General features: G+C 57.2%; 1 protein-coding gene and 1 long non-coding RNA gene across 2 annotated transcripts; one reads left to right on the forward strand and one right to left on the reverse strand.

Moving 5' to 3' along the window:
* Positions 1-1585: 1585 nt before the first annotated feature.
* Positions 1586-20793, reverse strand: KIRREL1 (kirre like nephrin family adhesion molecule 1). The gene is made up of 15 exons (XM_015884444.3): positions 20518-20793; positions 7960-8109; positions 7428-7577; positions 6337-6494; positions 6108-6258; positions 5408-5513; positions 5173-5321; positions 4968-5095; positions 4764-4890; positions 4577-4677; positions 4302-4500; positions 4118-4225; positions 3890-4029; positions 3717-3794; positions 1586-3495 (listed from the first exon to the last, which is right to left on the reverse strand). The coding sequence occupies exons 1-15, from the start codon at positions 20567-20569 to the stop codon at positions 3025-3027; spliced, it is 2268 nt and encodes a 755-aa protein (XP_015739930.2). The 5' UTR covers positions 20570-20793; the 3' UTR covers positions 1586-3024.
* On the forward strand, positions 16460-18719 carry LOC146751714 (uncharacterized). The gene is made up of 2 exons (XR_014941229.1): positions 16460-16867; positions 18586-18719. It is a non-coding gene; the product is annotated as an uncharacterized LOC146751714 (long non-coding RNA).
* Positions 20794-21878: the final 1085 nt, after the last annotated feature.

Genomic DNA, 21878 nt, shown 5'->3' on the forward strand with positions numbered 1-21878 from the left:
GATGACCTCAGGGCTTTGCTGGGCTGCAGCAAGCAGAACTGAGGTTGGTTTCTTGCCACCCCCGTTGTGTTTCCCCAAAGTGCGGAGGTGTTCCCTCTTTTGCAGTACAGCACAAATGAAGGCAAAGTGAAACATCACCCTCCCCTGTTCCTCGTGAGGCTGAGCTGCACCGTGGCCGCAGGGAAGAAGAGAGGAAAGGGATTTGTGTGGAGTTGAGGGGGCGGTGAGCTTGTTCCATCCCGGGGAATAAATGAGAATCCATCTCAGCATAAATGAGCTGCACTGGGAGGAGGGAGGGCTGTGTCCTGGGGAAACGAGGCTGCCTCCTTAGCGAGGTTGAATCACCCCCAGGGCCCAGATTTCAGAGCCAATCTCATCTCCAGGTGTGAATTCATAGCTCTGGGTGATGGCCAGGAGAGAGCTGCCCACGCCACGCTCTTCATCACAGCCTTTGAGTTAAAAGGGGTTATGGACAGCAAAGAAACTTAATGTCTCCCCCTCCCTTCTTCTCCATCTCTCTGTGCATCCATCCCGTGCTTCCATCCATCCACCAACCGCACACTCCACGCTCCAGCAAAAGCCATTAAGAATGACAAAGCACCTTTTTGTTTTAAAGATGGGTCCCGGGAGCAGCAGGCAAATTGCCTGGTTCATGCATAATAAACCAGGCGTGGAAACACACAAAGTAATAGGCTACATTTGTAGGGAAACAAAATCATTAAGCGAAGAGCCTGTTTGCAGGCTTGTCTGCAGGAAATAAAACGCAGTGAGGATGGGTATGGAGGGGTTGCCAGTGTGCCCAGCCCCACTTGGCACCAGTTCCTGCCATAAGCTTTGGCAAAGAAATGGGTCAGCACCAGCATGTCCCATCCCTATGTCCTGGTTCCCAATGGATCACCATCAGCACGTCCCATCCCTATGTCCTGGTTCCCAATGGATCAACACCAGCACGTCCCATCCCTGTGTCCTGGTCCCCAATGGATCAGCATCAGCACGTCCCATCCCTATGGCCTGGTTCCCAATGGGTCAACACCAGCACATCCCATCCCTATGTCCTGGTTCCCAATGGGTCAACACCAGCACATCCCATCCCTATGTCCTGGTTCCCAATGGATCAGCACCAGCACATCCCATCCCTATGTCCTGGTTCCCAATGGATCAACACCAGCACATCCCATCCCTATGTCCTGGTTCCCAATGGATCAGCATCAGCACGTCCCATCCCTATGTCCTGGTTCCCAATGGATCAACACCAGCACATCCCATCCCTATGTCCTGGTTCCCAATGGGTCAACACCAGCACATCCCATCCCTATGTCCTGGTTCCCAATGGATCAGCATCAGCACGTCCCATCCCTATGTCCTGGTTCCCAATGGATCAACACCAGCACATCCCATCCCTATGTCCTGGTTCCCAATGGGTCAACACCAGCACATCCCATCCCTATGTCCTGGTTCCCAATGGATCAGCATCAGCACATCCCATCCCTATGTCCTGGTTCCCACCAACACCACACGTCCCCATCAGCAGAGCCCCCAGCACCACCCTGAGCTTCTCCTTTAAAACAAAGGCAAACTGCTGCCCTGTCGTTTCATTATTTTTTCTTTTTTTTTAACATTTATATTTATATATATATATAAAAAAATTAAATATATATAATATATCGTGTTTAAGACTAAAAATATAGTACATAATATTTAAAAAAAAGGAAAATGGAAAATAAAAAATGGTGGGTTTGGGGAAGGGGGGGGGGAGGCAGGGCAGGGGTCACAGATACGTGTCTCTAGGGGGAAAGGGGGAGTCTACAACAGCCTGTGCTGGGGGGGGACCCACTTGCCCCCACACTCCGGCCGCTGCCGCCTGTCCCAGGGCTCCCTTTGGACTGGGGCTGAGCGGAGGGGGGGGTCCTTTTCCCTCTCCCCCACCCTGCAGAGTGGAGTTTAAAGCTTCAGCTTGGCTTTAGGGCGGGATGCTGCCGGGTTGCTATTGCTATAGTGGGGTGCAGCATTTGGGGCGACAGCCAGGGTTACATCAGGCACCATTGCGAGAAATGGCACACGGTCCAGCCGGGGTGGGGGTTCAGGCTGGGTCGGGCTCAGCACCGTCCTGACAGTACCTTTAAGGTCGTGGTTAAACCCAATGGGGACAGGAGGGGTAGGGGACCCCCAGCTGTGCCCCTTCCCAAACCGTCCTGCGGCCAAATCGTACCTACATCATAACATGGGGCAGCAAGGAGGAGAAGGGGGAAGTTCTGCAGGACAGGGGCAACCAAGCTCTCCCCCTCCCTATGCCAGAGCCAAGCAGGTGGTGAGGGAGCTTCGTACCTAATCCCAAGGGTCCACAGGGGTGCCCTCCCACCCCAGCATTGTGCCTCCACACTCACATTGTAAGCCCCAAACCCACCACGCTCAGCTGCAGCCCCAATCTTTGCTCTGAGCAGAATCGAGGTCTTAGCTGCCCCCAGTGCCCATCTGGGGACCAAAAATCCCTCTCCAGGGGTGAGCCCGGCCCTGCTCTCCAATATACCTGTATATACATTCACCGAGGACTGTGGGTGTGCGTATGGGGGCTCCGCTGAGCTCGCTGTACCGGGATGGACGGACAGATGGACGGAAGGGAGCCAACCCTGAGCGTGGGGCATCCCCAAAGTCAAGGCACAGGGAATGGCAACAGGCTGGGATGGGGTGTTTGGGAGGGAGAAAACAGAAGCCAGGCACAGCACCCTTGTGTGCATACAGATAGATACACACACAGAGCATCTCCCATGTGCCATAGGACGGGCGGTGCTGGCAGGGCCAAGCGCCCCCAACTGAGACAGGGAGGGATCTGGGGGTCCAGCAGAGGAGGACACCCTGGACCCCTTTGGGAAGGTACCGTAAAGACAACCAATATCCCAGCGGGGAGTGGAAGCTCGAAGAGAAGGGACCCGGCTCACGCAGGAGTGGGACGAGGGGATCATGATGTGTCCCTGAATATCAGGGGATGGTCACCAGGACCCCATCACCCGCCACCCTCCGCCCACCCTAAACGTGTGTCTGCATCCGCTGCTGGAAGCGTTGCCCATAGTCCGAGTGCTGGGAGGTGTAGGAGAATCGGGTGGCACTGGCATACTTGCCCATAGGGTCGTAGGCATCGTAGGGTGCCCGCTCCAGGCTGGTGGGCTGCCCGTAGCCCAGCCGATACCCGCCATAGCCACCACCAGCTGGGAAAGCAGTGTGCCCCCCATAGTTCTCGTAGGAGAGCTGGCTGGCCGTTTCACCACCTGCTGTGCCTGGAGGAGCCCCGGTGCCTGCTGCTGCCTCAGCACTGTACTCAGATGCAGGGCCACGGCTGTAGGTGTTGAGCTGTGCGTAGCCACTGGAGTGGGACAGGCGTGAGGGTGGGCGTGCGTCGTAACGGCCAGGCCCTGGAGCACGGTAATCAGCATAGAGCACAGTGCGGGAGGCTGGGCGGTCCTCATGGGCACGGACATTGTAGTAGCCATTGGTTGGGTCCTGTGGGGAAGGGAGGGTGGGTGATGCTCACAGTCAGGCTGGGCAGGGTAAGGAGCTGGGTAAGGAGCTCCTCCGATCCCCATCCCATCCATGTTTCCACCCCCCATCCCTTGTCCTCATCTCCATCTCATCCTGTCTCATGCCATTCCCATCCCATCCTATCCTCATCCTTTTCCCATCCCATTCCATCTCCATCCCTCGCTCCCACACCAGGCCCAGACCTTCAGCTCATACTCCTCGCGGGTGTCGATGGTGTCACAGCGCAGGTCTTGCTTCAAGTCCACGTCATCCTTGAACGACTGCAGGAGAAACAGAGAGAGATGGGCTGTATCCTCCCCAGTGCCACCAGCTGTGCTCCCAGCACTGTGACCCCGGGGTGTGAGCCATCCCTTACCGAGTAGATGGCCTTCATGACACGGGTGGCAGTGGAGACACTGGCTGTGTCCTCCTCCCTGTCAGCATGCAGTGTCAATGGTTCCCTGTTCACTGTCTCCACCTTGATGTCCAGCTTGCGAAGGGTGACATCCTTCCGACCTAGGGACAGCAGTGGGTTCAAGCATGGACAACATCCCTGTCCCCATCTGCAGCCCTATCTACATCTGCAGCCCCCAATCCTACTCACTTCCTTTCCGACGCCGGTAGAGGAAGCAAGCAAGTGCCACGAGGAAGCTAATGACAAGGATGCTGGCCCCAATGGTGGCTCCGGCAATGATGCCCACAGGCAGGACCTCTGCAGGGGATGAGGAGATGGGTGGTTAGCTGTGGAACAAGGGGTGGGAGGTGAGTCCTGACAGTGGTATGAAGACCTTTCTCCTCCAGCTGGATGATGGCAGTGCCTGGCCCGAAGCTGTTCCAGGCGGTGCAGTTGTAGTGGGTCTGGAAGTCAGCCTCCATCACATTGTTGATGGTGAGGGTGGACAGCACCCCGCTGCCCATCGTGGTCCTCTCCACCGTGTAGCGCTCCAACGTCCCTGCCTCCAAAATATTCTCCTTCCAAGCCCAGGCCTGGCAGGGGATTCTGCATCAGTGCCACCCCAGGGGATGTCCCCCATCCCCCTTGTGCCCCTGCAGTGCCACTCACGATGCGATCCGGTGGCGGCGTGCTGCCAATGAAGCACTCCACTTTGCCACGGTCTCCACGTGCCGCATACTGCACCACCTCACTGGAGATGATGGGGGGCCCTGTGGGAGGCACAAGGGGGTCTTGATGAGACCTACAGGCACTGAGGAGACACTGGGTGGCACTAGGCTCCGTGCTGCCAGCTCACCATTGACATAGAGGGTGACCTCACGCTCGCCCACGCCGATGCGGGGGACGATGGCTTTGCAGATGTACTGCCCTGCATCCGCCTGTGTCACTGACTTCAGGTACAGCTGGTTGCTGTTGCTCAGCACCTGGGTGGGAATACATGGAGGTCACAGGGGCCAGAGGGAGCATGGCCCCTCTTTGAGCCCCCCTGGCTCAGCCCTACCATGTTGGACTCCTTCTTGGTCCAGGTGAGGGTCAGCGGGGGGTTGCCGGACCACATGCAGGTCAGCGTCACATCAGAGCCAATGTCGGTGACGGTGGGTTTGGGGGCCACCATGATGCGAGGGGCGACTGGGGAGAGATAGGGGGTAAGGGAGAGGGAGGGCAACATCCAGGGGGGTCGAGGGTGGGGGGGTTGCCTCACTCACAGTGCACATCTACCAGCGTGCTGACGTTGGTGCTGCCGATGTCGTTGTGCACCTCGCAGGAGACGGGCTCCGTGAAGAAGGTGTAGTCCACTTGTGTGTCGTACCTGTTCTCCTTGGCCTCCTCAATGATCACCCCCCCCTTGGCCCACCTGGGTGAGGCAGAATGTGGTCAGGATCCCCCAACCTCACCATCACGCATGGAGGTTGGGGTGAGCCTTTGCAGGTGTACCCTCACCTGTAGCCTTTGATCTCAGGGTTGGCGGTGGCCATGCAGGTGAACACGACCCGCTCGCCCTCCTGCACTGTCTGTGGCTGGATGGACAGGGTGACAGTCGGGGGATCTGCAGGAAGGTGGATGCAGCCACTGTAAGAGCTGAGGAGAGCTCAGCATGGCAGAGGGATGGAGCAAGGGGTGAATCCCCCAGCCCAACACTGCATGGCACAGTGGGAAGGGAGAGCCCCAAAAATGCCAAGTGTGGGTAACCAGCAACCCTGCCTAGACAGGTGTCCAGCATCTGTCTGATGTGTGTACCCACCATCCATGCTAGATCTGGATGTCAAGCATCCCTTTTAGATGCAGTCACCCAGCATCACCTGATGGCTGGAGGCACCCAGCATCCCCAGTCATAACTAGATACCCATAATCACCCATAGATTTGGGTACCCAGCCCCCCTACAAATCCAGCACCCAGCATCTCCAGATAGAACTGGCTTGGTCAGGCAGTGCCTTCCCACAGCCACCACTGGAGGTCGGTGTTCACCACGCAGTGTCTGCCCAGCCCCGCCTGCAGCGCAGTGAGCATCCACCAACTCAGCACCACGGGGCTGGGGTCCCCATGACACCCCATATAACACCCTGAGAGCTCCTCGCTCTGCCCCTGGTGCCACCCATGTGCCACCCAGCATCATCCCCTCCATGCCCATAGTGGACTCACGGTGCACATTGAGCTTGACAAAGGTTTCCTTCCCAGCAGGGATGGCATCGTTGGTGCTGCGGCAGGAGAAGATGCGACCGATGTCCAGGTCGGTTGGGTTGATGGTCAGCAGGCTGGTGGTCGTCTCCCTCTTGCCATCAGCCAGAACCTCCTGCCAGTGACAAGGGGACAGTCCCCATCAGCTCTGACTCCATATGGGGACATGGTGGGGCTGAGGGGATGGCAGTACCGTGGTGGTGATGGCTCCGTCCTGCTGCAGCCCATCGCGGTACCAGACAATGGTGGCAGCGGGTTTGGCATTGCGTGCCCGGCACGTCAGGTTGTAGGGAGTCCCTGCACGTAGCAGGATCTCAGGGGCTCCGTCGATGGTGGGATCCTCAGGGGGGACTGCAGAGAGGACAGGGGATGAGATGCAGGTGGGGACATAGGAAGCCTTAGGAACTGGGGAATAAAAACCCTTATTTATTAGGGCTGGCTCCTGGGGCAAAGCAAAAGTGCCAAGAAAGGAACTGGGGAGCTTGAGGGGTTTGTACTGTGGCTTAGAAATGGATGCGCTTGAAAAGGCCTGACTGTTTGCAAACAACCATGAGGAGCTGGCTGCGATGATGCAAATAGGAACTGGGTGTCTTGTCTAGCTGTGTGGCTATATAGGATGGGCAGCAATAGGAGGAGCAGTGGCTGTGGTGATGGGGAACCCCAGCTAAGACCCCATACCTGGGACCCCCTATCTGGGTACCCCCCCACCTGGAACCCTCCCATCTTGGCCTCAGTCTGGGGGGATGCAGGGAAACCCCTTGAGCTCAGCAGGGCTGGAGGTGTCCACCAGCCCCACTGGGCCACCTATTGTGCCCAGGGGTCCCTGTATGGGGGCTGTGGGGTGGGTAGAGTGTGCTGCTCCATACCCCAGCCACATCTCCTGCTTGCTTGCCTTCTATCACCCTCCTTTCTAATGGGAATTTCAATGCCAGGGGAAAAAGGAGAAAAAAAATATTAAGAAAAACAAGAAATCCACCCCAAAAACCCCATTCATGCAACATTTCTGCTGCAGCTCCGGCATCTTATCTTCTTCTTCTTCTTTTTTTTTTTTAACAAGACACAAAAGTCAGGGAAATCAAAGTTACTGCACTCGTAGGTCCCGTAACTCAGCCACGGCGTGAATATAGATTAAGGCATTAAAGATAATGGCAGAGCCAGGCTGCGGGAGGGAGGGGAGGGAGCAGCGCGGGAGGCAGAAGCAGCATTCCCGCGCCTGCCTGGGGGGGTTTGGGGAGGGGGGGAGGACTCAAGGGATCAAGGAGGGTTGGGGGGTTTGGTCCTTACTGAGCACTGTGAGCTTGGCCCGGCGTGAGCGCAACGCAGCCTCGGTTGCCTGGCACTCGTAGACGGCGTCGTCGGAGAGCTCAGCATCACTGATCTCCAGGTTGTATTGTCCTGAGTCGGCCGTGCCCACGATGCGGTAGCGTGGCCAGGCTGTGGGGACAGCAGGGTTGGAATTGAAGGGACAAGGGACCCCTTGCTGTATGGTGATGCATCCTCCATGCCCTGCTTCCAACCCAGTATATGTGGCATATCCAGAGCTGTGGTGTCCTCAGTGTGCAGGGACCCCATTGCATGCAGGATCCCAATCTGACCCCCATCCAATGCATGCAGAATCCCAGGGTGAGCAGGACCCTATTACAAGCAGGACCCCAATATATTCAGGACCCCAGCCACATAGTAATCCTGGTGCATGGAGGAAGGTGCAGAGAGCAACACCTGATCCTGGGAAATAGGGTGATGAAGCATTGCAGGAGCCCCAATGTGAAGAGCTTCCTTTGCAGTGCCATCCCAGCCCCAAGCTCTCCCCACTTACCTTTGAGGCCCTGCCCCATTCCCAGTGCCAGCCCATCCTTGGTCCACTGCACGATCCCAGAGTAGTTGAGCACCACGCAGGACAACACAATCCTCTGCCCAGCCACCACAGTCTGATCTTCAGGCTCCTCCACAAACCGTGTCTGTGCCGCTGGGGATAGAGAGTGGGGAATGGGATTGGGACTGCCCAGTGCTCCATCATGGTGGTCCCCAGAGCTGTCCTCAGCCCCATGGGCCATGTCCCTGTGGCATAGTGGCCGTCATGTGGACATCCACCAAGGGATGTGTGTGTGTCACGCTGTGTCACATACATGTGGCTCAGTGGCTGTGTCACACACCAGTGGCTGTGTCTCACATGTGTAGGGAGATGGCTTGGGGACCAGGACACTGCATTCCCTGCTTGCTCAGTGGGACAAGGGACATCTCACTCCCCCAGGGTGGCAGGGGGAGCACCTCTCCCCTGTGCTTGCCTTCTCCCTTGTAAGCCTGCTGTTAAATATTCAAATGATTTCCACTGTGGAGTGGGAGACGGGGAGGCAGAAATCCCTTCTGGGGATGAGCGAGCAGCAGATAACCGAGCTGCTAAGTCTCCAGCCCTGCCTCTGTCTGCACAGCCCCATCAGACCCGGCACAGCACAGCATGGAGTGACACGACACGACACGGTGCAGCATCCCCCAAACCCCAAGATGAGGCACCCCAAAGCCTCGAGGATGTGATACCCCAGCACCAGGGGAGGGGATACCCCAGGCATGGAGGGGGGGAGCTGGAGACATTCCAATGTCCCTGCCTGGTGCCCACCCCCCACCCCGTGACAGTGTTTTGGGAGAGGAGCGGGAGCAGGGACTGGAGGCAGGAGGGAGATAAAGGGAAGGAGAATGGGAAAGGCGAAGGGGGAGGGCTGGAGCTGGGGGGGGGATGAGAAGCAGAGCGGAGATCAAAGAGGAAGGTGCCTGGAGAGGTGGGCGCGGGGGAGGATGAGAGTGGGGGAAGGAGGGAGCGGTGCAGGGTGGGGGTGGGGGTCATAGGCAGACAGACAGACAGCAGAGATACATCGCCCTGGGCACCAAGAGGTGATGGGGGGACACGCCGCATGCACACGCGTGTGCAAACGTGGGAATGACGGCACCATCCTGCCCCCATCCCTATGTCTGCCCGTCCCCATCCCCACCACTGTTTAGTCTGCAGTGGGGCGATGTGGGGGAGGAGGGGAGGCTCAGCCCCACCCCTCGATGTGGATCCTTGACCCCCTCGATAACACAGCCCCCAAATTCTCACCAAGCACCGGGCACAGCCTCAGGGCACTGGGCACGCACCCTGCCCTGCCCACCCGTGGGTGCCCGACACGCGTGGGCTCCACAAGGACCAAGGGACCCAACCACACGCCCGGCCCTGTCTGCCTCTATTTATCAAATGAAGGTCTGATTAAGCCCTGGGGCTGGTGCTCCAATCTCCCTCTCTCTCCTCTCGCTATTAAACTCAGGGTTCAAAGAAAAGCTTTTTATTCGCGCTGACAGCTTTCAGATGGAGCTAAATCTCTCCGCGCTAGAGTTTTTTTTATATATATATATTATTATTTTATCTCTCTCCCTCCTCCCCTTCCTCTTCTCACCGCTTTTAAATTTAAGCCTTTCCCCCTTTCCTCTTCCCAAGTTGTTCGCTTCTATTTATATTGGGGGGGTGGGGGGGGGGAAGAAAAAATACACCAGGAGGGGGAAAAAAAAAGAGAGAAAAACCCTGTATGGGTTTTATTCTGCTGGAGAGAAAAGAGGATTTGGTGCCTTGTGGCCCTGGAACCAAAGTGGAAAGGGAGAGATGGGAGGGGGCCATTGCCCTGTCCACATCCCCATCCATGTCCCTATTCCTGTCTATATCCATGACCCCCTCCCCATACCCTGTCCCCCTCCCTGTCCATGTCCCCATCCCCATCTCTGTTCCTCTCCTCATCCATATCCCCATCCCCATCCCCATCCCCATCCCCATCCCCATCCCCATCCATGTTCCCATTTCCATCTCTGTCCCCATCCCCATCTCTGTTCCTCTCCCCATCCACGTCCCCATCCACGTCCCCATCCCCATCCCTGTTCCCCTCCCTGTCCATGTCCCCATCCCTGTTCCTCTCCCCATCCATGTTCCCATCCATGTCCCCATCCCTGTCCCCCATCCCTGTCCACATCCCCATCCCTGTCCCCATCCCATTCCATGTCCCTATCCCCATCCCTGTTCCTCTCCCCATCCACATCCCCATCCCTGACCCCATCCCTGTCCCCTCTCCCCTATGCTGTCACCACGCTGTCACCGCCCGCAGCCACTTGTCACCCAGCACGAGGCAATGGGATGGAAAAAAGCGCAAGCGCTGCAGCCAGCCCCAAAATGCCCCACACTGATCTGAGGCCATGCTATGAGAAAACCAAAGCTGAGGCTGAGCTCAGCCCGGAGCGATGTCACCGCGTCCCCAGACCAGGGATGTGACCATGGCCTGCGGGTTCTGTCCTGCATGGGCGGGTGCTGTGCCTGGCAGGGACTTGGTGGCGGAGACGTGATCGAGGCTGGCACTTCCCCGTCCTCCCGCCCCATCTGCTGAGCAGGAGCTATTTTCAGCTCCACCAATTTGGGGCTTTTTTTTTTGCTAAAGCTGGGCAGAGACGTGGGTTGGTGGCTGTGGCCTCGAAGTGTTTCAACACAGAGTGGCACCTAGAGCCCCAAACCCAAGAAGGGAGCGTGGATAAGTGGCAGGATGGGGCTCTGTGCGTTTTGGGGATGCCCTCAGGCAGCTCACTCTGTGTCCCCACATCACACAAAGGGATGGGGATATGGGTACAATCCCAGCCCGGCAAAGGGCTCGCCTGCAGCTTACAGCCATCAGAGTGGTATTTGCTACAGAGGGTCCCCGTTGCCATCCACAATTTATAAGGCTGCTCCGCCGCGATTACCGCAGCACGACAGCGCTGCCCGGCACGGCACGAGCTGCGCGCTCTGAAAGCATCTTGGCAGGAGGAGCCGCTTCCGCTCCGTGTTTGAAGTCACTCAATGCCCTCTTCTATTTTCCTCTCCTTCTTCCCCTTCGCTTAACGCTAAAGCAGCCAGAGGCAGGCGGTGGGGATGGGGATGTGGCACGAGGATGTGGGGTCACAGGGACACGGTGTGGGGTGTGGGGGTCTCAGTGCCAGATGTACGAAGCCCCATTGCATCCCCCAGCTCCTTTATCAGCCCCACATCCAACCCCACCAAAACCCATCCAACCCCTTGGACATCTCCTCTCTCTAATCCGTCTCTGATTGACATTAATTGAATATTACTACCTTTTAATTCCCCTGTAATTGAATCTCGCAGCGGCTACAAAGCACCCCCTGCGCCAGCATCCCTGTCCCCATCTCCATCCCTATCCCCATCTCCATTCCTGATCCCATGTCCATCCTCAATCCCTCTCTCTGTCCCCCCCCCGCCCCCCAGTCCCCCTCACAGCTCCCTCCTCTCCCGTCCCGCAACATCGGAAACTATTTCTCTGCCACCCAATGACGGCAGCACAGCCCTGGCATGCACCCAGCACCAGGCTGGGAGGCACCCAGGCAATGGCAGGGATGGGGCTGCGTCCTCCAGGCCACTCACTGCCATCCCTAGAGGGGGGTGACCCTGGGGGTGTCCCCTGGTATGAGGTGGTGGGGGCCTCTCTGTGCTTCTCCCCCCCCCCTTCTTCTTGCTGCTGGTGGTGGCACAGCTCTCCAGGGAAGGGATGCTCCAGTTATTTTCATTTTTTAAAAGGCAAAATTATAAAAACAAATGAGGAGGAGATGGGTTCCCCTCCTCCCCTACCACCTCCGGGCAAGCTGGGTCCCCGTTGTCCTCCCCATGCCCTGGCCTTTGTAACCTTGGTCATGCCACCCCCCATGGGGACATCACTGCAGTAGGGACATCACTGCAGCTGGGGATATAAGTGCACTGGGGACATAGAGCCACCTCCATATCAGGGACATTGCTGGCTTGGAAACATCTCCACAATGGGGATATATCCAATTGGGGACATCACTGCACTGGGAATATCTCTACATTAGGGACACCTCTATGATGGGGACACCTCTTAAGTGGGGACACCTCTGCTCCAGGCTGTGCTCCCTCCATGCAAAGGAATGCCACCAGCTGTGCCAACACTCAGTGTCCCCCTCGCTGCCACCCCCCCTCTCTGCTCGCCGCTGCGATTGCTTGTGACACCAATCTCACAACAAATTTAGCAGCTCATTTCCCGGCCGATCAAATATTCCACCTCGATTACCTTGCGGGCAGGAGACGGGCGGCGCGTCGCCGTGTGGGCAGCCAGCACCTCCCGCCGTGTCACAGCCCATCAGTGTCACCAGTATGGGGATGCCTGTGCTACTGGGGACAATGGGAGGGAGGCTGGAGGGGGGACATGGCCCCATAACCCTGCTGGCATCATAGGGTGTGATGGGGAAACTGAGATATGGGGACGGTGAATGGAGAGGGGGGTCCCCAGTGTAGAAATTGAGGCATAGAAACAGCGTGCAGGGAAGGGGGGTCTTCAATGGGAAACTGAGGCACGGAGACAGTGCTTGGAGAAGGGGTCTAAATGAGGAAATAAAGGCATAGGGACAAAGCATGGAGAGGGGGTCCCCAGTGGGGAAACAGGCATGGGGACTGGGCTTGGAGAAGGGGTTCACAATGGGGAAACTGAGGTATAAAAATAGTGCATGGAGAGGGGGGTCCCCAATGGGGAAACTGAGGCACAGGGAGAGTATATGGAAAAGGGGTTCCCAGTGGGGAAACTGAGGCACAGGGAGAGTATATGGAAAAGGGGTTCCCAGTGGGGAAACTGAAGCATAGGGTCTGGGCTTGGAGAAGTGGTTCACAATGGGGAAACTGAGGTATAGAATCAATGCTTGGAGAGGGGTTTCTCAATGGGAAAACTGCACAGAGTGCATGGAAAGGGGGCCCGCAATGGAGAAACTGAGGCATAGAAACAGTGCATGGGGAGGGGGTCCCCAATAGAGAAACTGAGGCACAGGGACAGCACAAAGAGAGGGGGTACCCAAGAAGGAAAGCAAAAGAAATACATAAGGGATGGCTCTGACACCCCATAAATGCCATCAGCGATGGGGATGAGGCAATGGCTCACGATCAGACACAGTGCTGGGAACATACGGAGTGATTTTCAATTAAACCCTCGTTGGGAAGAGACATAAATACCAGGGGAGATGACGTGGTGGAATTGGGTTCTATTTTTCGTTCCCGAAGAGCCTTAAATATTCCCCACCTAATAATAATAATACACACACACACAAAAAAAAAAATGAACTCCCGACTTACGAAACAACATATAAATTCCCCTCGTAATTACATTACTTTCAGAGCAGCAAAGATGCCAATAAAATATAAACCAGAGTTGGGCAGGGAGAGGAGAAAATATAGAACCAAAGAAATGAATTGCGTTATTGCATTATGGCAAATGAGCTGGGGGGGGTGTGGGGGGTGCTCAGGTCCCTATGGAACCACTGCTGTCCTCTCAGCTGCCACTGTCCAGGGGGTTTGTGGCCCATGGGAACCTCATTTCTCCCCCATTAGAATCCCATTTTGTTCCCATTGGAATCTCATTGGTTTCCCCATGGAAACCCCATTGCTATCCCATTAGAACCCCATCTCTGCTCTTTGGGAATGCTGCTGTTGTCCTGAAATGATCCATCCCACAGCAGCTCCCACAGAGACCCCACTGGAAGTCCTCTAGAACCCCACTGCTGCCCCATAGCATTCAGTGCTGATCCTAGCAGCACCCCAATGAAGGATTCCCATAGGAACCCCCCAGGCACAACACACACAGCCACCCCACAGGACCGCTGTGACCCCAGAATATCTGAGCCCCCTCCCCACATGCCCTGGGGTCTTTGTCCCCCCCCACCTGCCCCACATGGAGGAGCCCTGACGCCATTCTTTGCCTTCATCCCCTGAAAGGGGGCAGCCAGGCAGAAAGACAAAGGCTGTGGGGCCAGGGGGGGTGCAGGGCAGGGGTTGCATGTCAGTGTGCACGTGTATTTATCTGCTGGGAATGCACAGCGGTGCACATGTGGGTGTGCAGCAGATGTTGTGCTTGCACAGATGTGCATGCACCAGATATCTGCTTGCACACGAGTGTGTGCACCAACTACAATGATTGCACTGGAGAGCGTGTGCATGCTGCATGAGCATGCACAGCAACAGAGTGCTTACACAGGAGCATGCATGTGTGCACATGCTCAAGCTGCGAGCTTGCACGGAATACCCGTGTGCTGTAGGAGCTGAGAGTGCAAAGTGCAGGCCGTGTTCACATGCACACGCTTGTACATGCATGTGTGTGCAATCACATGCATGCTCCCCAAGCCCAGCAGAGCCATGCAGCCTTCACACCCCAGCCCCCTCCTCCTCCTCCTCACCCCCCTGCTGCCCTTTGCACTGCCAGCAAACAAAGCCCTGCACTGCAAATGCACCCCCCCAACATCAGGGTCAGCCCCCCAACCAGGTCTTGGGGTACCCACAACCCCCATCTATGGGCACACACACACAGAGAGCTGGCAGAGCTGTGCCTTCATTATTTCCTCTTCATTTTTGGGCCCGTCAGAAATTATGGAGCGGGGCTGTTTATTGGCTCGAGTTTAATTAATTTGTGTAATATCCCTGTTAGGAACAATGTCTAATTAAGACTTTTGTTTGTGTGTGTGTGCATGCTGGGGGGAGGGGACTCCTTCTTTGGGAAAGGAGTTGGGGGGGTTGGGGGGGGGGGGGGACACAAAAAAAACCCCAATCATTAATGAAGGGGAGAAAATATTGAAATGGGGCTGGCAGCTTTCCACCGAGCTGCTGGTACACGGGCTCATTACAGATGTCTTAATGAGACATCTTCTAATAATGGGATTATCAGTCGCATTGAATCGGGACGAGCAGCTGTGAGCACCACTTGGGCACGGGGTACAGCAAGAGAGGCCATGGGGGGCATTACTCCTGCCTCAGTTTCCCCCCCACAATGATGTGGGGTGGATCTGGCATTGCACAGCATTCATACCCAGTAAAAGGGGCACTCAGGAAAGCCCTCATCTGGAAGGAAATTGGTGGGCATGGGGCTGTGTGCTGTGCCCCCACCCCATGCCCAAAGCTGCAGGGATGTGGGGACACCAGTGTGCCTCAGCTGCATGGCCCTATGTTCCCTACCCTCCTCTCTTCCCCCAAATCCCAATGGGAAACCATGCACAAGAACCTCAGCCCCTCCTGACAGCAACTCTATGGGGATTTGGGGTCCTGGGTGGGGGTTTGTGGGGCACCCACAGGATGGTGACACCAGGGATTCCTATGGGCTTTGTGCTCACAGCACAGCTCTGAAGTTGGGGTCCCTATGGGGTGAGGGTGGTGGGGATGGCACAAAGTGGGGGGGGACTACAACCCCCACCACGGCCCCGAGCAGGAGAAGCCGGAGCAGAGCTGGCTGCGCTCCTGCGGTCAGAGCCCAGCAATGATCCCACAAGCCTGGAATTTGAGGAATTTCCTGCCAAGGCTCTCTGGAAGACAGGGAGAGAAAGAAAAGCAGCTCTTAACCCTCGGCTCCCTGCGCCCGGCCCCAATCCCATAACGGTGGGGGCTGCCAGCAGGGTGGGGAGCACTCTTAGGAGGGATCTGTTTTGGGGGTTCACCCCTTATTCCTCCCCCCCTTCTATCTGCTTCAGTCGAACTGCAGAACCCTGCATGAAAACAGCCCCGTGCCTCAGTTTCCCCACTGAAACAAGCACCTCTGGTAGAGGCCAGCCCTTCTCCCATGCCCCTACAGCTTGTCCCCATGTTGGTCCATAAGAACACCAATACCAGCCTCCCCTTCCCCTCCACAGCCCCCAGCCATATCCCATCCCAGCTCCCTCCCCCTGAGGGCTTCAGGAGGTTGGGAAATCCCTGCTCCATCCAGCCCAGCTCCAATCTGAGGTCCTGCAGCTGGAAGGGGTATTTGGCGAGGAGGAGGACCGAGCAGCACAGAGCATTACATGTCCCCATCCCCATCCCCACCAGCGCTGCCCTGCCTGTAGTGACACGCTCCTCCACGCACCCTTTGCACATCCAAGTGTTCTCCCTTCCACGTCCACATGGGCTCTTGCACACCCGGTTCCCCTTGCACACTCAGCCCTGCTCCTTTTTTCCTATGGCAACCTCCGCATGGCACACAAGCGCTCTCCGATTTGAAATCAAAGTTGTTTTTTCCCTCCCCTCCTCCTTTACTCCACTCTTTCGCTTCTTTTTCCCCCCCTCTCTTATTTTGATTTCCATTTGGATCATAATCCGCCCGTTGCCATAGCAGCGCTGGCAGCCCATTATGTTCCAGCCCTTGCAGAAAAGGCCCCGCTCCTGCTTTTCCTTCCCTTTTCCAAGGGGTTTGAGGAGCAAAACCCTCCTCACCGCAGGGCCAGCCCCTTCCACTGCCATCCCCAAGCAGTCACCGTGCCCGGTGCTCATATGGCACCACAACCACATCCCGTCCATCACTCCATCCTACACCCACATCCCCTTAACTCTGTCCAGCCCATCATCCTCTACCCCTGAACCTCTTGGGGCACCGCTGTGTCCCCAACACCCCCTTGTCACCAATGCAGGGACACCTCAGAGCTCATCACTGCATGGCTTTGCCACTTGGCCACCTATGCCCAGGTGTGGACTTAGTGCTGCTAAGGAGCCACGTGGCCAACATAGGACCATCCCCTGCCCCTGATCCCTGTCTCTCTGTCTCCTGCCCCTCTGTTCTCTACTCCTCACCTTGGTCCCCTGCCTGTGGTCCGTGCCCCTTAGTCCTCACCCCTTCCTTAGCTCCCAGTCCCTGCCCGCGCCGTGCCCACCCCTGGCTGGGAGCAGGAGGTTATGAAAATGCGCCGTGTGCCCAGGAGACTGTAATTATCTGGTAAGTGTGAAAGCTGGAGTGATTAATTAAGAGATAATAAAAAGAAAAGGAGGCTAGAGAGGGAATAACGGATGCTTTGATGATAAAACCTGAGGTAAGGCAAGCAATTAGGGGAATCTTTATGGAGAGTTAGCTATAATCCCCCCTGCTGCAGCGCGGCGGGGGGCTGAGTGCCCACGGATGGAGCCACAGACAGAGCCAGCAAGACCTTAGGGACACCACATCCCCATCCAGGGACAGGCACAGGGGACATGGCTGGGACTCCTTGGGGGGTGGCAGCCCTATCTGTCCCCACAGGGTGAGGTGGGTGCCACCAGGATGCCCCTAAGGATGCGCTCAGTGGGGTGGGTGGGCACTATGGGTGCAGCCCAGGTGGGGTCAGGGTGGCAAGAAAGCTGGCTTAGGATTAGATCAATCTCAAGTGAAAGGCTGTGGATGTAATTAGTGGTGGGCAGTGGGTGGAGGGGACAATAAACCTGATCTCATCTATAAGACGAGGATGGTTTGGTGCCAGAGGTCACAGCAGATGGATGGATGGATGGATGGATGGATGGATGGATGGATGGATGGATGGATGGATGGATGGATGGATGGATGGATGGATGGAAGGACAGACCAGGGGACCCTGCAGGTGACTGTTGCATCAGGGCTGGCACTGGGGCAGGGATGCTGCCTGGCCATGAAGCTCAGCCCCAGGTGGGAGCAGCTGGCTCAATCCTGGCATGGGAGGCCCAGGCAAGCTATGGCACATCGTAGTGATGCCATGCAGGATCCATCCCACTGGCCTCAAGGCTGCTATGGAGCTCTGTGGGGCCAGGGGAGCACTAGGGGTCATGATATTCTCCTATGATATTCATCCCCTCCCCCTGCATTTAAGCCCTTTAATCCCAAGGTGCCCTGATCCCAATTTGCCCAATGGGTTTCTGAAGGGCATTGTGGGCACGGGGAGGTGATGAGAACAGGGGCTGCCCCCAGGGTCCCTTCACTGTGCTCTGCAGTGCCCCCCACCCCCAAGTATTCCATCTCCTCCCTGGGGTGCTCTGGGGACATGGTCAGAAGGGGGCAGTGGGGACCATCATGGTGACCTGGAGGGGATGCAGGTGGGCAAAAGAGCACTTCAAAGCCACAAGCAGCTCTCAGCATCCCAACCCATGGAGGGGATTATGCCACGTGCTGGGGCATCCCCCAGCTTTGGGCCTTCTCCTTTCCTGCTGCTTTCTCTGAGGCTTTTATTGCCCAGCAGCACACAGCAGGCACCAGTATATGACATTATAGCTCCAGCAGCTTGTGGGGAACTGAGCCTGGATGAAAGAGGGAGGGGGGGGGGGGGCACATGAAGGCACTCACCACTATCCCCAGCATCTCCCCAAGCCCACCCAGATGGCCACATTTGGGATGCAAACACCTTGCCCTGCACACAGCATAAGGAAGCAGCCCTGTGCCCTGCACCATACATCCCTCCTGCCCCATAACCTGGGGATGTGGGTGCTGATAGGGGTGGGGGATTCCTCCTTGGTGGCATCATCTTGAGGCACACACAGCCCTCACCCCACTCCCCAACACAACCATATCATCATCCCAAGCACAGCGACCCATAGCATCCAGTCTCACTCCTATCTATGGGGTGGATATACCAGGGTCCCCCATGGCACATGGGAGTCTCAGATGCTGCCCCCAAACCCAGGTGAGCCCCTGCTGTCACATCTCTGCTCTTTTAGTTTCTAAGGAGAGGAGAAAGGAATGGAAAGGAAAAACACCAAAAACCAGAAGGAAGAAAAACAACAAAAAAAACCCACTGAAAGAGAAGAAGAATCGCCCAGAAAATGAATAAATATTTCAATTTGAGGCGCAATCACAGCGAGTGATTGAAACGGGGGGAAGAATAATGGGTTTCATTTAGATAAGATACAGAAAATTATTTAGTGAGAAATGAAGAGTGATGAAACCCATTCAACATCTTGGTGCGAGCGAGTGGAACTCCATGAATGGCAACCGACCCCCCAGAACGCACACGACTGGCATGGAGAAGGGATGGAGGAGATGGAGGGGGGGGGTACCATGTTTGCCCCCTCATCTCCCTGCTCTGCTATGGGAATAGAAGGGGGGGGGAGCAGAATTTGGTAGTGATGGGAATGCAATGGGATTGGGGGGGGGGGGGGGGGGTTTATGTTGGTGGGGTGCTGCCACCCCCATCCCCTTCCTGTCCCTATGGCACATGGCACAGAGTGGGAGCTTTTGTTCTAGGGAGGGCAATGGAGCCCAGAGGCGCTTCCCCCATCTCTGCGCGGGGGAATCTGGGATCGACCACCCCCCTACACACCCCACACCCCACACTACCCCCCCCCCTCGACGGCCCCAGCCATCTAAGAGGCTTTGCATGCTCCTTTTAAACCCCGCTTCGACTCATTTTTGTTCCTGGCATCTTAGCAACGCCGCCCCCTTAATTAAAAATTAGATTGGATTTTGCAGCAGGGAACGAGCCGGAGGCCGTGCAGGGCTGGCGTGGTGTAGGGCAGTGCCCTCAACCCCCCTCCCCATCCTAAAGGGGGGGATGCTATGACTGAGCCCCCCCCCCTTAAGCTCATTGCACACGTGGCTGCATCCCGGCTCTGCACCCCTCACTCTATATGACCTTGGCCAAGCAGCCCCCGTGCCTCAGTTTCCCCCCAAAGGCCCTTTGAGGTCAGGCAGGGACACAGAGGGGAGGAGGGGGGAGCTTGTAGCTTGCAGCAAACCCCATAGAGCAAGCAGGGGAATGGAGGTGTGCTGCGTTCCCCAGCCTTGTGCTCCTTGACGACTGCCTAAGTGGGGGTCGGGGGTCCCTGCAGCCCCCCCCACACTCCTCTTTTGTACACATGGATGGATTCCCGCACGGTTCTCCCCTATATCATCACGGCCAGGCCACATTCCTGCACACATCATCCCATGATGGGTCCCCTCCGCTCCCTGGGGTGCACAGGGTTGGCTCCCCCCGCCGACAGCTCCCAACACCAACCCACCCCGAACCCCATCTTCACCGCTATCACCGCTGCGGGACCCGAACCGGGGGGGCACGACCCCCACCGACACCCAACCGGAGGGGCTCAGCCCCGGAGACGGGCAGAACCACGCACCGGGACCCGATAACGGGGGGGGATATCTTAGCTCCCCCCCATCTCTCTCAGCACCGCACGAGGGCTACGCAGGACGTGGCCTCGGGACCCCCCCAGGCGCATCCCAGTTGGGCGCGGTGCACTGGAGCGCGGTCCAAACCCCGAACACAGCCCCGGGCCGAGCCGGGATGGAGACACGAGTCGAACCGAACCAAGCCAAGCCGGGATGGAGACCCGAGCCGAACCGTGCAGGGATGCGGACCGAACCGAGCCAAGCCGGGATTGAGACCCGAGCCGAACCGTGCCGGGATGCGGACCGAGCCGAACCAAGCCAAGCCGGAACTGAGACCCGAGCCGAACCGAGCCGAGCCGGGATGGGGACCGAACCGAGCCGAGCCGGGATGGGGACCCGAACCGAGCCGAGCCGGGATAGGGACCCGAACCGAGCCAAGCCGGAATGGTGGCCCGAACCGAACCGGGCTGGAGCCGGAGCGTTGCGCTGCAACTTGGGACATGCACTTTGATGCCGGTACGCGATGCTCGGAGCTTGATGCTCACCTTGCCCGTAGCAGTCAGCGAGAGTCAGGAGGCAGAGGAAGAGGAGCCGCATGCTCCCGTCCCGGCAGCGATGCGGGCACGGGGCGCGGGGGGGGCCCGCTCCCCGCCGCCCCGCTCGGCCCCACCGATGCCGTTAGAGCATGGCCCGGCCGGACCGGGGCCGGGGCCGGGGGAGGGCCACGGTCTCCGTTCGTTCCGTGCTAAACGACTCCGTACAGCTCCGAGCTGAGCCGCACCGCCCCGGACTGCGCGATGCCGGCGGGGCGGGGCCGGGCCGGGGGCGGACTCGGGACACTTTGGGGAGGGGGATAGAGAGGGCGGGGGCTGAGGGGGTGATTGGGGTGTTTTGCGGGTGTGTGGATATACGTGTAGGCATGTTGGTGTGGAAGGGAGCGTGAATGCGTGTGCACGCATGTCGGTGTGTGCACGCATCTGCCCGTGGCTGCAAGAATGTTGGTGTGAGCACATGTGTGAGCTCGGGGGGTTGGAGGGGGGGTTGTTCTTTTCCATGCACACGCATGTCAGCTTGCATGTGTGTTGCAGCATGGCACACACTCGTGTTAGTCTTCCAGCACCCACTCAAGACCCACATCTCCCCCTTAAAGCCCCCCCAAGACTCCTAGTACACCCCCAAGACCCACCATATCCCCCCTAGAAGCCTCAGCTCCCCCCATTCCAGGATCCCCCCCTGCTCCCATCCCAGGTAGGGGGCTGCAGTCTAAGCCCCCTCCCCCTCTCCGTCCTCACCTCTCCCCGCTCACCAGTCGCTGATCCATCCCTCTCTATTCCTCTTTGAAAACTTTCTAAGCCGCAGCTGAAGGCCCTGGATATCAGCGGCTCCAAAAAAATCCTCTTGCCTTCAGGCTCCGGGGAAGGGAAGCTTTCCAAGTAGAACGGAGCCTGGCTAAGCTTCTGGGTTAGAAGTAGAAGCTTCAGCTTTCATGGTTGAGGTTTGATTCGTGTGTTTATTTATTTATTTATTTCTTTTTTTGGGGCTGCTGTTGTTGTTGGGTTTCTTTTCTTTCTTTTCTCTCTCTCTCTCTCTCTCGCTTTTTTTTAATAGAATTTCTAGCCCTGAGGGTTTTAAAGAAAACATTGCAAATGGGAAACCAGCGAGGCTGCCTGAGTCAGCAGCATCTCCTGAGCCCGCCGGGCTGCGGTTGTGCCAAGGGTGGAGGCGAGCGGTGCTGGGGCCGAACTCAAAGCGTCCCTTTCCTTTTGGCTCCAGCGGGGATTTTCTAGCACCGATTTAGATCGTTTTCTTTCTTTTTTTCTTAAGTCGTATTTCTTTGCTTATTCCTTTGCTTGCCAGACCTGCCACCTCCAAGTCTGCTCTCTGCGCTCTTTGCTTACCCCCCGTG

Source organism: Coturnix japonica, unplaced genomic scaffold, assembly GCF_054131305.1.
Source record: "Coturnix japonica strain WE unplaced genomic scaffold, WE-NBRP24 Scf062, whole genome shotgun sequence".
NCBI classification, from domain to species: Eukaryota; Metazoa; Chordata; class Aves; order Galliformes; family Phasianidae; genus Coturnix; species Coturnix japonica.

Coding starts and splice junctions, on each gene's coding strand:
- KIRREL1 (XM_015884444.3), bottom strand. CDS start 20,569: ATGCGGCTCCTCTTCCTCTGCCTCCTGACTCTCGCTGACTGCTACGGG. Junction 8,110..20,517: donor CGCTGACTGCTACGGGCAAG/GTGAGCATCAAG, acceptor CTCTATCCCCAG/CGGCACAGACACGGTTTGTG. Junction 5,514..6,107: donor TGTCAAGCTCAATGTGCACC/GTGAGTCCACTA, acceptor ACCTTCCTGCAG/ATCCCCCGACTGTCACCCTG.